General features: G+C 56.5%; 5 protein-coding genes across 5 annotated transcripts; 1 reads left to right on the top strand and 4 right to left on the bottom strand.

The window, feature by feature from the left end:
• Positions 1 to 1615: 1615 nt before the first annotated feature.
• On the bottom strand, positions 1616 to 3257 carry HRG_00180 (FAD binding domain-containing protein; the record flags this gene model as incomplete). Its single annotated transcript, XM_044858651.1, has 5 exons — positions 1616 to 1943; positions 2044 to 2074; positions 2155 to 2250; positions 2334 to 2454; positions 2559 to 3257. 5 exons carry the CDS (start codon positions 3255 to 3257, stop codon positions 1616 to 1618), a joined length of 1275 nt encoding a protein of 424 aa, XP_044725051.1.
• Positions 3258 to 4874: 1617 nt separating this feature from the next.
• HRG_00179 (eukaryotic aspartyl protease domain-containing protein) lies at positions 4875 to 6325 on the bottom strand (the record flags this gene model as incomplete). The annotated part of the gene is made up of 3 exons (XM_044858650.1): positions 4875 to 4968; positions 5022 to 5643; positions 5770 to 6325. 3 exons carry the CDS (start codon positions 6323 to 6325, stop codon positions 4875 to 4877), a joined length of 1272 nt encoding a protein of 423 aa, XP_044725050.1.
• A 1599-nt stretch (positions 6326 to 7924) lies between these two features.
• HRG_00178 (thioesterase domain-containing protein) lies at positions 7925 to 9025 on the top strand (the record flags this gene model as incomplete). The annotated part of the gene is made up of 1 exon (XM_044858649.1): positions 7925 to 9025. One exon carries the CDS (start codon positions 7925 to 7927, stop codon positions 9023 to 9025), a length of 1101 nt encoding a protein of 366 aa, XP_044725049.1.
• A 1631-nt stretch (positions 9026 to 10656) lies between these two features.
• HRG_00177 (cytochrome p450 domain-containing protein) lies at positions 10657 to 12282 on the bottom strand (the record flags this gene model as incomplete). Its single annotated transcript, XM_044858648.1, has 4 exons — positions 10657 to 10670; positions 10739 to 11294; positions 11352 to 11930; positions 11983 to 12282. The coding sequence occupies 4 exons, from the start codon at positions 12280 to 12282 to the stop codon at positions 10657 to 10659; spliced, it is 1449 nt and encodes a 482-aa protein (XP_044725048.1).
• A 2041-nt stretch (positions 12283 to 14323) lies between these two features.
• On the bottom strand, positions 14324 to 14878 carry HRG_00176 (MULE transposase domain-containing protein; the record flags this gene model as incomplete). Its single annotated transcript, XM_044858647.1, has 1 exon — positions 14324 to 14878. One exon carries the CDS (start codon positions 14876 to 14878, stop codon positions 14324 to 14326), a length of 555 nt encoding a protein of 184 aa, XP_044725047.1.
• Between the last annotated feature and the right edge of the window lie 2005 nt (positions 14879 to 16883).

Here is a 16883-nt window from a genome sequence, read left to right as displayed (position 1 = left end):
GGGGGGGGGGGTTGAGAGAGAGGAAAGTCTACACGACAGATGGCAACTTATACTGAGTAGACCACGAGAGAACACAATGGTAAAGACACGGAGAGCGGTGACTGTGCAAAGAAACGGACGGGAACAAGTTGGAGTGCAGAGACGAGCAACATACGAGCGCCCTCCTGATGACGGCTGCCGTGGTGGTGGTGGTGGTGGTGGTGGTGCAGGCGCAGATGCAAGTGCAGCAGCGCAGTCAAGTTGGTGGGATGCCATCCATCGCTCTCATGAATCTGCCGCATGCGCGGCGGGCTGTGCGGTACGGCCTAGCAGCGCTTTCGGGGCTCTCGGTTTCGGCCATGGACCGTCCACCATCCACGCCTCCCTACATGTAGTCCCTGTACGTCGCATCAAGACCAAAGTACAGGTAGATGCACGCAGAAAGACACCAAGCAAGGCCCGCCGTAGCGTGGTCTATCTCGATCTGCCGCCTGCTTTCTCGTCGTATGTGCCTGGATCTCGGCTGACAAGACAGTCTCTCTGACACTTTCGCTCTCTCCTCGCTCCCTCGGCCTTTGTGCTCTTTCTCTGTCTCGCGCTTACGCGCCCCTCCACGCTGTTCCTCTGGCTTTCCCTCTTACTATTCGTGTCTGTGTGTCTGTGTGATAGTGGGTGTGAGCTTGTGTAACCAACTGGCTTGATTGTATGCCTCGCCCTCGACCGCCGGTATGTACATGGGCGTACAGTATATGTCTGTGTACTAAATAACTACAGACATCGGAGCCATCTTCACGTGTGCACATGTTGGGTCCCCCTTTCCTGATTCTCATGCTCATGCTCATCCTCCCTCCGCTGTCGTGCCACCCGCACACACAAAACATGCCCGCCAACAATTGTAAAAGCCCAGCCAACCGTTCTGTCTCATCCAGCCGACATCCTTCGCAGTGGTTTTGGCTGGCCCGAGAACTCGGCCAGTCGACGGAGGCCCGGTCTTGAGCTTAGACTCGAGGTAGACGGAGCTTCTCTCGTGCATCACGAACCATCCCCCCTCCCAACCAATCCCCCGGCGACAGCTCATCAATCAGTGCTCAGAGCCCCCCGTCTCTGGTAGGAGCCCCAGAGAAGCCAATTGAAGCGAGCCAGATGGCGGAGGCGAGAAGCAAGAAAAGAGGCACAGGCTATGACTCCGGCGGGCAACTCGAAACAAGCGCAACGCTGCGCCGTTGGGCTGTGCCGCCCTCCAGAAATACTCGAGACATGCACATGCGGCGTTCACGGAAGCATCTGTCAACGTATTCGGATGTAGCAGATCTGCTGAGAATAGAATAGGGTAAAAGGTGGCCAAGAAAAAGCAAGATACGCATTGCAAGAAAATGGGACTTGTATTGCTTAGGGGATCACCAGTTCATGCGCATCCCCTGTTCCCATCAAGGATGAGACAGAACATGGAGACGACGCGGGATAACTCTTTGGTTCCACGCAACCTCTCATCCTCTTATCCTCGGCATTTCCATCGGACTCGGAGCTCCGTCAACCCGCTCCCAGCATAGAGATTGTGCCGTCACACCATTATATTTCCTGAGTCCATGCCATGTTCATGGCCAACTGTCCATCACAGCCCGGTTTCGGCCCCCCACTAGGCATTCTTCTTGCCAAAAGTGCCAGGCTTTTCCAGCGCCAACACGACGGGCTGGTATCGGTAGAGCCAGCCCAGGTACCAGATCCAGAACCAGGTCGGCACCAACGTGTAGAGCAGCCACCGCACAAAGGGGCCCAGACCATAGGGCAGCCGGGCCATATGCAGCATGGCAAAGTTGTCACTGAACCGTGCCAGGTCCCGCGTCCGCGGCTCCCTCGTCTTGGCGTAGAGCTCGAGCATCTCGTGGGAGGCGTCGAGCGACGCCCGATTCTCAGCAAGCAGGTTGCCCAGCACGGCCGCGTCCTCAATGGCCTGGCAGCCACCCCTACAGGAACCTCGTTGTTAGCCAGCTGAAGGCGCAGTCCATCGCGGCGGTGCTGTTGGCGAGTGCGGCAGAGCAGGCAGAGGTGAAACACGAGACTTACTGTCCGAAAAAGCTCGTCATGCTGTGGGCGGCTGCGAAGGGCGGTTGGCCCCCGAGTCAGCAAGCGATGTTCCCGCGTCCGGCTCTCTCTCCTTCTGGTGCCTTGACGTACCGTCGCCGAGAAGAGCCACTCTTCCATCAAACATGGATGGGAAATCCACTTCCTGGAACACGTTGCTGGCTATGACACGCTCCGATTCGTTGACAACTGCACCTCGTCAGCCACCGGATTCGAGAGCCCCGACCCCTTGGCAGAGCAGGGGAGTGCCAGCGTCAGCAGCCCAGGCTTACTATTGCCAAATTGTCCTCCTTCCGCAAATGGATGGAATGCTCGCCCGTAGACTTTCTTAATGTCTTCGGGCGTGATGGAGCCCCAGACGGATCGGTTCTTGTCGACATCGCCCTCTGCTTTCTACAATGACCAAGTCAATACTTCTCCCACTCCTCCCTCCTGTGACCTGAAAGAACTCGAGCAGAAAATGACGAAATTCGATCAATTCGCGGAGAGCAACTCACCTTGACCCCAATGTACCACTGTCTATTGTCCCGGCACGGCCAGGTGGTCAGGATGGCCTGGTCGTAGAGCATCCAGTTGCCGACCCCGATCTGCTCGGGCCCGCAGTTCTTGAGAGGTCTGGTGTATCCCGAAAAGTGCACCCGACCGCTGAATTGGATCGTATTCTCCTGCTTCAGACCGTTTTTGCGCAACAGGGCACGACGCACAGCGGACCGGATGCCATCAGCCCCGACGACAATGTGAGCGCGGTACTCCTTTCCGCCCTCGACAACGACCCGCACAGGCTCGCCGGGGGCATCCACAACGTCGACGACTTTGGAGTCGAGCACCACCTTGTCCTCGGCTCCGGCGGCCGCGTAGAGCAGCCTGTGGAAGGCGTGGCGCTCCGTCGACAGGATTGGGTAGCCGTAGGTAGGCTCAAGGTTCTCGAAGCTGATGCTGTTCCACTTCGTCTTGTTGCGCCAGATCTGGAGCTTGCGCATCTTCTGGGCCGTGGGTAGCAGCTTCTCGTAGATGCCGAGCTGGTCCAGTACCCGCAGCGCGTTGGGCGAGAGCGAGATGCCGGCGCCTACGGGCTGTAGGGTCTCGGTCCGCTCCAGAACTTTGTAGGAGATACCTACTTGGTTGCAGACGGCTGCGAGGGCAAGGCCGCCGATGCCCGCACCGACGATGATGACTTCGGCGTCGAGAGCCGCCATGTTGGTGAACTGTGGGTGACGGTGCAAGTGGTTATGGCGGAGGGAGACGAAGTGGGGAGCGAATGAAGGGAAGGTCAAACCGTTTATGGTGACAGATAAGGGGGAGCAGTTTGAAGATTCCCAACGGCGACCTTGAAAGACTTGACAGTAAAATCAAGAAGTTGAGGCTCTCTCTTCTTGGAGAACGAGCAGCCGCCGGCCGATTTAAATATGATGCCCCGAGGCTTTGGCATGCAGCTTCACGTCGCACCACTAGGTGGTTCGAGCCATGGCTGGCCCGACGAGGAGCGGAGGTCCACGTCTGATATACGGCGGTCTCTTAGCCCGCTCACCCGGGTGGGTGTGCCGCGGAGGGGGCCACGGAAACACGGACGGCCTGGAAGGAGATTGACATATCTTACTTGGCTGAGCGAGGCATGCCGCGTCAAAGGATCATCAATCCTACGTAACTGCAAAGCAAATAGCTGCATTGTCTGCTTCTAATAGCCATCGGTCTTCTCATGTGAGGCCTGACGACGGCCGACTTCAAAAAGTAATGTCAGCCACAGACGGAGATTTGCGGAGCCAGCGGGCGCTAGGCAAGTTTCCAGAAGGCATCTTTGCATTCTCTCGGGCTTCCTATACTGGACGGCCTTCTAGAAGGTGTCGGCGAATTCATGCGGCCACGAGCGGGGGGTTATGCGTGTTCCCCCTACCCCCGTCCGGCCGTGACGTGGTTACACGTTGATGAAGCAACATGATGAATTGCAATTATAGGGGTTTTCACTGTGTCTCCTCTTCTCTATTGACAAAAAATAAATGCCGGCCCGTCTGTCGACAGAGCGGCAGCGGCTCCCAAACCGAATGGGAAGGGGGCGGACGTGATCCCCGTCAATGCCCGGAGGCATAAGAATCGATCAAACAGACGGTCAGGAGTTTTCCCGTTGCATTCAAAATGTATCATGTCAGGCATGAGCATTTTGAAGGCATAATATGTCTTGGAAAGTCCGTTTCTCTCCTTCTCATTGGGCCTTTGCTTGCTGAATGCCCTCATCTACGCATTTCGCCCGACCAACTTACACGTACACATCAATTATCACAACCAGCACTTTCAAGAGGTTTTAGAAGTCAAAAAGCAGACACCCGTGAGACATTTAGGACAGCTCTACAATTGCACGCCACGTCTTGAACAAAAGGTGACGAGGAAGCGAAGGAAGAGATCTAGCAGTCAGTTGAGTTGGGTCGAACTACCCTAGAGACCCGAGTCTCGAGCCCAGCTGACTCAGCCACACCAGTCCATTGAACTTCAAATCTCCCCGCGCCACCAACAAATGCTTCCCAATAATGCCCAAAATCTCTCATCAAAAGTGACATCTCGGGAAAAAAACGAACCCTCAAACTCTGCGAGACGCCAACATGCATCGGAACCCGTGGCTGGCCTCGGATCTCGAGCCCCTTGGCTTGCTTCTCTCCGCCCCCACGCCCCCCTTCGCTCGCGGGGCGCGACAATGCCATTAAATCTCAACACGAAAGAATACACAAAGTGCGGCGGCATGCAATGCGAGCTTACGCATAAGGCCTGGAGAAGCGCCACCATCAGCCCCAGGTCACACCAAGCAAGGTGCATCAACAAGGCACCTACCACTGCATGTCGGCAACACCAACACGGTTGCGCTCAAAGTCGAGCACAATGTACTTTTCCTTGGCAAACGTCTCTCCAAAGTTGCCGATGCTGCTCGTCGGTCAGCTTAGCTCGTCAAGTATCGTGGGAGACCTGTCACTCACAACCTGTCGCCACTCGCGAGGGCGCGGACGTTGAGCAAGCAACTGCCGTCCTTCATCTTCTCGACGTACATCTTGGGAGTCACCTCCCACTCCCGCGAGTGCCCGGCAAACTTGTACTTGAGAGTCGGAAATGACGAAATCCTGGAGCAGTCGACCGAGTAAGAGGACTGCGGCCCGTTGTTGGGCGGGCTCTTGGGCTTGACGGGCTTGCCGTCCGTGAGCTTGACCAGCCGGGCATACGCGTTGGGCGTCAGGGGCGTGCCGCGGCCGTAGCTGGCGTGGTCGAAGATGGCCGCCTTGCCCGACTTGTTGGACGTCGGCTCCACCCTTTGCGACTCGCTTCCGATCTTGAGGCCATCGAGCTCGATGCCCCAGTAGTTATACATGGCGGGCTTGTACACAAAGGCGAGATCGTTGACGTCGGGGTACAGCTTGACGTCGTACCACCAGATCTTTTCCCCCTTGATGAGGTCCTTACGGATGCCTCCCATGGTCTGGATGCCGTCGTGGCCATTGCAGACCGTCTTCTTGCGGGCCTCCTCATAGCAGTACACAAAGCCCGCCAGGCCGCTCTTCCAGGATCCGCCCTTCCATTGCTGGTAAAAGGCAGATTGATAGTCCGCTACCGCGTTCCAACATTGTCAGCCTGGCCAAGGGAGGGGAGCGTGAGAAGGAGGAGACCCAAGAGGAACAGAGAAGACAAGGTAACAGGGGGAGGCAACGGGGAGACAGGTCAGTCTCGACTTACGTCCATCGCCCTTGTACACAGGCGACATGCCAAATATGCCAGTAAAGGGGTACGCAGCTCCCATGGCCTGGGACACGTTAAAGGTAAAATCCGTCAGCTGCAGGACGGCTCGGCTGGAAACGGGGCCGATTTGCACAAGATCAGATCCGTACTCGACGTGCAGGGGGTTCTCGAAGAAGATGTGGTTGGGCTTCCACGTGCGGTCCTGGTACACGCTCGACAGGTTCTTGAAGGTGCTCGAGTTTCGAGGGTCCCAGTAGACCTGGTCCGGGTGCAGGCAGAGCTTGGGATCCCACTGGCCGAAGCACTTGGGCGACCCGACGATGTGGCTGATCCACGTCCAGTCGACAAACAGCTTGTACTCGAACCCGGGGCTGCCCACGCGGGCCTTGGAGACGAAGCCAAGGGGGTCCCAGTCGAGCGGCCAGTCATAGACACCCTTGCCGGGGCTCGGGCATGCGCCCTTGCCTGGTCGACGATCGGCGGGCACGGCCGCGGGCACGGCGCGAGCCACACCCGCCAGGGTCGAGAGAGCCACGAGGGCCTTGAACAACATGCTGGCGCTTGTTTCAAGGTATCCTCTCTCGCCTCTTCTTTTGAAACATTAGCCGCTGTCCTCTGACGTACGCAGTCCAAGGTCTGATTGGCCTCGGTGAGGGCCGGGTGGTGAGAGAGAGAACGAGGAGCCATCTCGGGACTCGTGCCAGACACACGCGCCGAAGACCAAGAAGGCCCTGGACTGATGACACGAAAAGTCCGGCGAGATGAGGCAGACCTACTAATTCCTGCAAACTGTTGATCCGAGCCGGGGTAATCAAGCATGAGACGCGCGGCGGGCGACTCTGATGGACCTTTTCGCGCGCGTTTCTCGCCACTGCTGCGGATTCTACCCTTGGATTTCTTGCCACCGCGAGCTTCATAAAGAGCCATTAGTGAGACCGCGCGCCTTTTTGTAGTCCTTTTCTTCCCGGCCAACTCTCCGCTGGAAAGGGGCCGTTCGCCGCCCATGCGACCTCCGCCTCCGACGACTCACGGAGGGGGTTCCGTGGCGGCCTCGTCCCCTGCCCCTGCCTATGCGGCCACGTTCAGCTCCAACAAACTGTGACCTTTTCTTCGGCTCAAGCAGGGGATCTTCGCCCACATGGCATCGCGCCACTCGACGGAAGTTCTTGCAGGACGCCTGCCTGCCTGCAGATAGCGCGCTGCTGCACGGCTATGACGACCTCGTTCTTGGCGGAGCTTCCCTCGTCGTCAGCTTGAGGCTTGCTCGCCTTCCTCCGACCCCCGGCAAGCTCATCTACCGAGAGACCTGCAGTGTGGCATCGGCTCATACGGCGCCACCCACGTCGCGAGAACACGTGCTGGTCGTCCACCCTCTGCCAGTGCTTTACGTGATAGTTCCAACGCACTCGTTTCGTCAACGCGACCTCGCGCTGCCGACAAAATGCCGAAGTCGGCAGGGGTGAACTGGGAGCTTCGTCATAACCGTTGGACAGAGGGGCAAGGTAAACAAGCATCCGGCCCCTATGACGTCTGAGGAGAATGGCGCCGGAGCAGCTCCAGGCGGGAGAGCCGATTACTATTTCCATGCCGGGACGCAACGTTCTCTCGACGGTGTCGGGTCATCACCGTGATGACGGCAGGCCTCGTTTGGGTGAGCCTTGGCTGCGCCAGTAACATGTCGAGCAGACGGATGACTCTTTAGCGCATCGGCAGTCGTCCCGTCAGGCGCGGAGAAGTTTAAACACGCTTTGATATAAGAATGGTGCCGTGAGAAAGGGGCTGGGGCTAGGGTTCTGCTTGTCCACTAAGATCGACGACCAGGCATGTCGATCAAGCTTGCAGGCTCCGACCTTGGACCCTTCTTTTTCTCTTCCTCTCTGTCGTTTACTGTTCCTTCTACCCTTCTAGAAGACTGCCTGGAGCGTCTAAGTGCAATATACCCACCGCTACTTCCCCTTATTCCCTCCCCACCGTCAAAAGAGCTTGCACTTGACCCCCTTTTCTTCCCAAGTCGACGGCAGGATACCCAGGAGGCTTCCAGAAAAGAGGCGTTGAGCCCGGTGGGTGGTCCACCTTGGCCGGTTCAAGGGTCCATCCGCTCCAGTGCCGCTTCGCGTCCACACTCCTCGGTCTTGCACACATCACAGCAAGCATGGACGTCATCACCCTCCTTCAAGGCGACGAGGCCTCTTGCCTCACTCCTCTCTTCCTCATCCACCCCATATCTGGTGTTGCTCTGCCATTCCTGCGCCTGGAGCCTCTGAGCGACTACGACGAGAGGCCCGTGTACGGTATCACCAGCCCCGTCCACTGCCCTGGCGGCGAAAACTTCAAATACCCCCCCAGCCTCAAGGCCCTAGCCGCGCTGTATCTGCAGGAGATCAGAGATGTGCAGCCAGAGGGTCCGTATCTGCTGGGGGGATGGTCGATGGGTGGCATGGTCGCCATGTTCATGGCCCAGATGCTCGAGACCATGGGTGAGGAAGTGCTCAAGGTCATCATGATCGACTCGGCCAACCCGGAAGTGTTTCCCAACTTTTCTTCGCCCGAGGAGCACCGTGAGTTTGCCAAGGCAACGTTTGAGAGGACGCTTTCAGCAGGCGGCCTCCAGCCCGACACTCCCAGCGAGCCGTCTTCTCCAATACTGTCGCCTCTGGACTACGAATCCGACGTGGACGACTACGACCCCATGGCCTGCAGCGGCCGCTTCTCGCCCACGTGGCGAAGTGCCTCGAGCTCCAACACAACAGTCACGTCAAGTGCTTCCAGCATCTTCGACCAGGCGAGCCCCTTGATGTCGGACGGGTCACTCCTCTCGCCCGAGTGCATGAGCGACGAGTCTGACTTTGACTTTTACGATGACGACTGCGATTCCGACTTTGACGACGCCGGCGAGCCGCCCCAAGTGAGGGACTTTATGCGCCAGATGAAGCTACACGTACACCACGGGCTGGAGCTGATTGCGGGCGTCGAGCCGGGCCAGCTGTTCGTACCGGGCCAAAAGTCCAACTTTGACGCAGTCCTCGTCAAGTGCACTTCGGAGCCCATGGCCGTGGACCGCCGGTACGCCGACCACGAAGGCGTGCGCCTAATCCAGACGGTCATGCGCGAGAAGGCGATGCGCTGGGACCCGGCTCAGTTCCGCAGCTTCGAATCGATTCCGTTCAGCGGCGACCACGACGGCGCCTTTCAGCCGCAGTACGTGGGCGAGTTGAGTGCCATTCTGAGGGAGTGCGTCGAGGACCTGGACTGAAGCTTTTCCGTCTCTCTCTTTGTGTTTGCCTCGTGTGTCTCTCTGTTCTCTGTCTTGTCCTTCTTTTATATTCACTCCTCCCGGGCGGGGGGGGGGAAGCACTGCGACGGGGAGGAGAGATGCCTCGTACGAGAGTTTTGAAGCGCCGCAGCCTTGCTCGGCATTGTCTTGATTAATAGAATCACTACTTGCTTGTCTGAGGCTGGCATGAGCGTTGGTCTTAAGGGGGGGATCGCTTCCCCCGTTGTTTGGATATATCAGCTCTTGTTGGGTGCGTTGACTACCTCATGTTTCCGACGCCGCTCAAATCTAGATTGGCACCTTGTTGGCGATATTCTATCAATGCCGCAGATACAAAGTCAATGCTTTCCCATATGGTGTCTATCTGCCCCTTACGTGCTCGCCCGTCCACCCTGCGACATGTCCTCCTCGTCCAAACCGCCATCACTCCTCTCTCTCAACAGAGGTCCAGATTAAGTTTCAGATGTTTCTCCCCCGTCCGCCCGCTCTGACGCCTATGCAAAGAACCAACCCTACATGAGTAAGACATGGGACGATTTGTACGACCTACCCGCCGCACGATCCGCCATGCAACCAACAGCCGATGGAGAGATGACGCCCGGCCCGTCACTTTCTTTCCCTGGTTCTTAGCTCCCCTCCTGCCTTGTTGGTTAAACACTCAACGTGCTGCCACGGTAGAAACAGAAAACTCCCTCTTCATCGTCCGGACCGGGACCGAAAGGAGCGCGCCAGAGCTCGCAACATGACCGAGCCGCAAAAAGGGGATAGTGGCAGGCTGTTTTTTTTGCAGTAGGTAAAATGACCCGAACGCCGTCCTATCGCTCTTTATTCCCCGTATCCCCGATACGCCGCCCGACTCACCGGCGTCTGACGCGCACGAACGGCCCATTCAGCATCCTCCTCTCTTCAGCTACCGCTCGCCAAGCAATCCCAGTCACATCCGCCCTCCCCTGTCCTGAAAAGCCCCTACCGTGATCCGTTTAAGCGTCTGACTTCTCCCCGAAACGTGGCTGCCTGGCTGCAGCGAGCGAGCGAGCGAGCGGCTGCGGCGCCCGGCTCGGGAGGCGAAGAGACCGAGTGGCCTCATCCCTGGACGCCGCCCTGGACCGGAGAGAGGATGGTTGCGTCCGCGCGAACCCGTATGTCGATGACGGTTCTGCTAGCCATGGTTCCATGCGCGTCCCAGAAAACACCAAAACACCAAAACACCAAAATAAGCCGGTCCAATCGGCTTCACCGTCAGACAGTTTACTTTTGCTCTTCTGGGCTGGCTGCGCGCTGCGGGCTATGCCAGACGAGGCGCTGTCGACTGGCTTTTGCATGCCTGCCGATGAATACGAACGGGGATGTAATTAAACTGACAGCTAGTGTGTAAGTAAGCCCGGGGCGGCTTTTCATCCCGGGCTGACCGGCCGTGACGTGGACTGAATCGCCAGTCGCCTCATACCGTTGAGACATGGGCCTGCGCACGATGCAATACGAAGAGGACGGGCTGAGAACTGTGCAGCAGGTTCCGTCTATTCTAATCATACCTAGCCTTGGAAAGCTCCATCTCCATTCCCTGCTCTCTTTGTCCTTTTCTCCGCCCTCTTTACTCTTCCCAACTGCACTCACACTCGCCAGGCTGTACGTCAACATGATAATGCCCAGGGCTCAATTCACCATCGCCCGACGCGCCTGACAATTTCTCACTCGCAGTCGTCAAGCAAGCCTTCTTCACCCGAACCCTCACATCGCCTCGCAGCCAAGGCGTCCCGACCTTGCCAAAGTCGAGACTCTCAAAGTCGGTCTTGTCGGGCACATCAGGGCTTGCCCACCCCCAGTCGTACTCCCTCACAAGAGTTGCCACGGCTTTCGTCACCATGATTATGGCCATCTTCTCCCCCACGCATCGGTGACTGCCGCCGCCAAATGGCATGAACTTGACGCCGTTGCTCTTGTTTTCCACCTGTTTGATCTCGCCATCCTCTCCTATCCATCTCTGCGGATCCCATGCCTCAGGGTTTGCATAATTTTCGGGATCTCGGTGCGTTAAATACGGACTGATGGAGACTACCGCGCCTTTGGGGACCTTGACGTTGGCTTCAGGGATGCTCATGTCCCGGCAGGCGAGCCGGAGAAGCTTGATCCCACAGTAGTACCGGGTGGTCTCCTTGACGCATGCTTGCAAGAGCAGCGACTCGTTGCCCTCTGGCTCGGACCTCAGCTCCTCGCTCACCTTGTTCATAATATCGGGATGGCGAAGCAGCTTCCAGGTGCATTAGCATCGCAATGGCACGCACTTTATCAAGAGGGAAACACTCACGGCGATGATATTCCACGCAATATTGGCAGCCGTGCTCGTGTGCGCGGCAAACATGAGAATGGTATGGTGGCTGGCCATGAGATATTTCAACGGGGCCGTAGCTTTGTCCTGCATAGTGAAAGCGACGTAATCCTGCTTCGGCCGAGCCATCTCGGCGCCCGCTAAGCTCCGCTCGTGCAGACGCTCAAGAAAGATTTCCTTGAAGCGCTCACGCGCCTTGCGTAGCCGTCGAGCAGGCGGGTGCGGGATCCAGTCTGGCAAGACAAAGGAGAGGATGCTCCCGATGTCGGCTTCCATGGCATGCAGGAGTTGAAAAAGCTCATGCGCATTGTGCTCGTAAAAGTCTTCGCCCATGAGGGACCGGACTGTGATCTTGTGGACGAGAAGGGAGACGGTATCGAAGAGCTCAAAGTCGCGCTCTGTGGCCCATTTCGCGGCAGCCTTGCGCGTCTCTTCCACCGAGACGACGGCGGCATGCTCCTGGGCGGCCCCGCCGCTGACATACTTACTGAGAGACGACAGGAGGACCCTGTAGTGCTCCCAGAAACCAGGATCGACAATCTTGTTCAGGAAGAGACCCTGAGAGCGATCAGAGCCTGTGCGAGCAATTGCCAAGGTCGGGCACACCCACCATGCCGGCCTTGAAGGACCATACATCTTCCCGCGTATCCAGGTATATCTTGTTGAGTTCATTCCCACGCAGCCAGACATTATAGACGGACAAGACCCGGATGCTGAAGACGTTGCCGCATTGCTCTGTCGCCTTTTGAATCAAGCCGATGGGTTTCGTCGCAAAATCTTGGGCGACGCTGAGGAACGCGAGGGACCCTTTCCCTTGATATACAGGGATATAAGTCTGGAAGCGGCGCTGGAGTGCGGACAAGAGGGCCACGGCAACGAGCCAGACCACGGCCAGGGTGAATAGCGCCATGGTGAGCTGGGAATCAAATTATGGACGGGCGGTAGCACGGAGGCCAGCTCTCGCTAGTCTACCAATGACGGCAGCTCCTTTTGCTGGAATTGATACCCCTCAGAGAAGAGAAGAGAAGGGCGAGCTGGGGTGATTTAAGAGGGAGCAAACCTCCGTCGGCGCCGGAGCCAAGGTGGTCAAGTCTGACTATGGCAGGCATGGCGCTCGTATACTTCCAAACAAGTCTGAACGGACTCGAGACACAAGGCGCCAGGAGGGAGCCGCAATTCGGTTGATGTTCTTAGAGGATGCAGAGCAATCCCCCGATATCCCGTGGCTGCTCGGAACGCGGACGCATAAGCAGGCCGAAAGAGGTGGCTGCCGAGCATCGAGGCCTTATTATCTTGTCTCATTTCCTCGCGGCGGCCGCAGTAAGCCGGAGTGACTTGAGCGTGCGAGTTGCTCGTGCAACTGTGCAAAGGCCGGATTTGTCGAAGCGCATCTTGACGAAGTTGAAGCCGTGATGAATAAGGGGAGCCAATAGAGGCGCGGACCCCCGCGCCTTTAAAGTCGGCGCGGACGTCCGCGCCTGTTATGTAAGCCTGGCAGGCCATTTGGGCCGCCGCCAACTGCGCTCGCAGTCGGCCTCACCGATACAGCATGCTTGCTGCATACATATAGCTTCAATTAATTGCAAAGGAGGATATCCCTTAGGGTTCGAACCCATAGCCCTCCCTATTTGGTAGATTGACGTGACGCAAAGGGCGCCGCTGTTGCGTGGCAAGGAGGGTGCGGGAAGTTCACCGCCTTAAAATTGGCCAGCTACAGTGCTACACGCCGGTGCATGTCGGTGATCTCACGATCTGCCTCACATTTTCGCATCGCCGGCATCATCACCACTTATATATGTGAATAAAATGCCTGCTGTTCCTCTGAGTCTCTCTCGCAGTCAGCCCATATACCTGCAGTACCTCTTTCTCGTGAGAAAGGCTGCACCTGAATTTCCTCGGCCACCCGGGCATCTAATCGCTCTTCTTCTGCCTTATCCCAATCAAGGTATGCCATCATCTCTACCTTGGTCCATTGCCTCGAGCCGCAGCTCCTTGACATTTGCTTCCAGTCGAGGCACCAGTCATATTCAGTCTTGCTGTAGCGCAATGGCAAGCCCATTGCCTTTCGGTATGCCTGGTTGGTCTTGAGACTGCCGCGAGGCTGTGCTCTATACCAAGAGTCTCTTTCCTGACATACCTCTGATAGATGGCTCGTGGGTCATCATATAATAGATTCTCTGTAGTCTCTGTAGTCTCTGCAATTGCTGTAGAGACTGTAGAGACCGTAGTGACTGCAACTGTCATTTTCTCCATGACTGCTGCAGTCTGCGCAGTCTCTGGAACTGCTACCGTCTGTACAGTCTGTGCAGTCTGTGCAGTCCCTGCAATTGCTGCAGTCTCTGCAGTCTGTGCCGCCCGTGCCTCTGCCCGCTGCAGTATGTCGCTATAGCGTAAAGGACAATTGCGAGATGTCATGATGTGCCCTTGCTGGTGGCATTTGCTGCATGTAGGCGGCGCCTTTGGCCGTAGATCTGACTCTATGGCTTCAAATGCACTTGGCTCGCGCTGTGTGGATGACTGTGATATCCTTGATGCGGCGACAAGTTGGTCTAGTCGCCGACGAGGCTCTATGAGGACCTGACCAATCTCTTTGTTATCCCGTCGAAGGCGCCAATGTGTATGAAAATGTTGTAGCCGGAGGGGCAGATCTTCCACTATGAGAGACTGTAATGCGTGCGCACAAGGGAGACCGCGAGACTTGGTGAAGCTGCCTGTGCAAGATGGGGTGTTTTTCTCGTTGAGGCGCTTGTGTTGCTTTGCAACCTGTCGCAAGGCTTCGTGTGATACCCAGCCACGTACCGTGCTATATACGGTTCCAGAGAGCTCAATTGGCATCCGTATATGCTGCCTGGCTTGGTTGGCTTGTAGCTCGGCCAGTTGGTTGAGGAGAGCTTGCTTGATTGCCCTCGTTGCCTCGAAGAGGTCTAATGTTGACTTCTTAAGGTGACTCTTCAATAATGCGTGGATGCCTTCCACCCGGAAGTAGCCACATTGCCGAAGTGAGCATATTGATCGACCCAGGCCTTGACGAGCTTTTCCTTATACGGGTCCAACCAGGTTTCCCGTATGTAGCTAACCTCCTTGACGTATCGTGGCACAAAGCGCTTCTCGAGCTCTTCAACTTGTTGATCAAATGTCTCCTCATCTTTCGAGCCCACGATTGAGTGCCAATACCCAAAGAACTCAGCCCACCTCTCATCACTATTAGAGTCCTCATCGTCACGGTCGAAAGCTGGTTTGCAATAGCTAAGCACCGCCTTATTCGCATGCCAGATGCAAAGCAGAGACTTGGACGCAGGAAAGCACCGGGAAATTGCGTTTATGCAGGCGAGGCAGCGATCTGTCAGGATAACCGATGGCTGGCGAATGTCATATAACTCGTATATCGATTGGAGTTGGTCCAGTGCCCAGATATAGTCATTTTCGTCTTCACCACTGAGGAAGGCAAAGGCAATACAGAATGACCGCTGACAGGCATCAACGCCGATCATATCGAGCAGTGGCATCTTATATTTGTTCGTCTTGTATGTGCAGTCTAGCAGTAGTAATTCTGGGTATGCGTTGAGGTATCCTAGAGACGCTGGGTGTGCGAATAAGACTGCTGTGACTCGGCCATCATGATCAAGCTGTATGCGGCTCTGGAACCCTCGTTGTCAAGCTCATTGGCAAGGGCATGCATTGTGCTCTGGCCAGCAAGGAGCTCTCGTCTGCGCTGTGCGATACAGTTATATATGTCTTGCTGTGTCGCTCCTTGGGCAGTCTGAGAGCTCTGGCGCATATATGTCCGGATATCCTTTGGTGCTATGCCAGCGCTTGAGAGGTTCCCAATAGCTGACTGGTCAGTTGAGGAGAGGGCACGATGAGCTGGATGTGCTGTAATATGCAGACTGGGCTCATGGTTGTGGACCGACTTCTCCTCGCCTGGGCGATGCCTGACATACCAGTACGACTTATCAAGGCTCTCTTTCGCATTGATGGAAAACTGGCATCCAGTGATACGGGAGCTTGTAGACCGTTGCCGATCAGCTGGCTTCTGGTCCTTGCTTGTATGAGCCCCAAGTCTACCTCCACGATCGCAGGCAAATATGACTGTGCGTCTTCCGGACCGCGGGTCTCGTGGACTTGCCTGTGGTGAAGGCATAGCCTCTTGGAGCCGCCCACGCATTAATTGAGGCAAGAAGAGACTCTCGCGAGTCGAACTGGCCCTCAGGAGGAAGGCAATCGTCAGGAATTCAGTAAGCCCCATATTGGAATTATCTTGAAGAGCTAGCTGTAGTGCACGACAGTGAGCAGCTCTTTATACACAAAGGAAAGGAAACTCCTGCTTTGTGGACGTGGTGCAGAACCCTTGTAACCGAGGCCGCCTGCGAGGTTTAATGCAGCCTGCGTTTGAGCTTTGGCCTCAATGGGGTCCAAGCACCACGCATGCAGGCGCTCGACCTTAATATGCGGATTATAGCATCGCTTCCGCGGACAACTACTCTGAGCGCAGATGGTATGCTATATGAGGCTGGCTCTCTGTGCGACAGTTTGCCACATGCAATAGAAAAGGAGAGTACAGGTCAGGGGCGGCCCGACTATCTTCCGCCTGGGCTTATAACAGGCGCGGACGTCCGCGCCGACTTTAAGGCGCGGGGGTCCGCGCCTCTAACGTAATCCACCCCCTTCCCGGTCAGACCCCCTACTCGGTCAAAAATTCCCCACCGACTAGACCCGCACCTTACGCGAGACAAACGGAGCACAATACCACGACATATTTACTCGGCCCCCTTTCCGCTCCCTGTGCCCGATTTTTAGTCTCCCTGTGCACCTTACCGTACTTGGCAAGACTCCACACGTAGACGCGTAACACACCATAATACACACAATTGGCGTCGCGGCAAGCAGCCTCCTGGTACAACACCACAAGCCAAAATAACTCGTGATAACCACCCACCTCGCAATACCACATCGCGTCTGCGCAGCTAAGTTTCCAGAGGCACACAACCGCCACAAAGCAGCTAATCAAACCGTTCTTTTGTCAAGATGCTTCTCCAGCCCCGCCAAACAATATGCCACTCTTTGAGACCTTTGACGATGCGTTTGACGAGCTCCAGCGGCATGCGCGCTGCCAAGGCTACGCCATAGTTAAGTTCAAGCCAAGCAACTACGAACATGGGCTCCCACGCCGTTACGACATCGTATGCGCATGCGGCGGCCGTGAATACAAGTCAGCCTCGTTAGGACTCCGGAAGACTGGCACTAGGCGGACTTCCTGCCCGTTTAGAGTCAAGGTTGTGCGCCTGAAGCTAGAGGGAGGCCTCTGGCGAGTCTCTGTGATGTGCCCAAGGCACAACCATGAGGCCAATAGGGCCGGCGCCTTCCCAGAATACCGGCGCCTTCATCCACATCAACTCCAGCAGGTTAAAGATTTATCTCGCGATGCTGGCTTAACGGCGCGGCAGATCCTTCTTGCTCTTCGGGCTAAGAACCCGCGGCTACTTGCAACAGAGCAGGACATCGCGAATATCT

This window comes from Hirsutella rhossiliensis (genome assembly GCF_020360975.1).
Source record: "Hirsutella rhossiliensis strain HR02 chromosome Unknown scaffold00001, whole genome shotgun sequence".
In the NCBI taxonomy this organism is placed as follows: domain Eukaryota; kingdom Fungi; phylum Ascomycota; class Sordariomycetes; order Hypocreales; family Ophiocordycipitaceae; genus Hirsutella; species Hirsutella rhossiliensis.
Note: the sequence above shows the minus strand (reverse complement) of the source record. Positions and strands in the feature narration are given on the sequence as shown.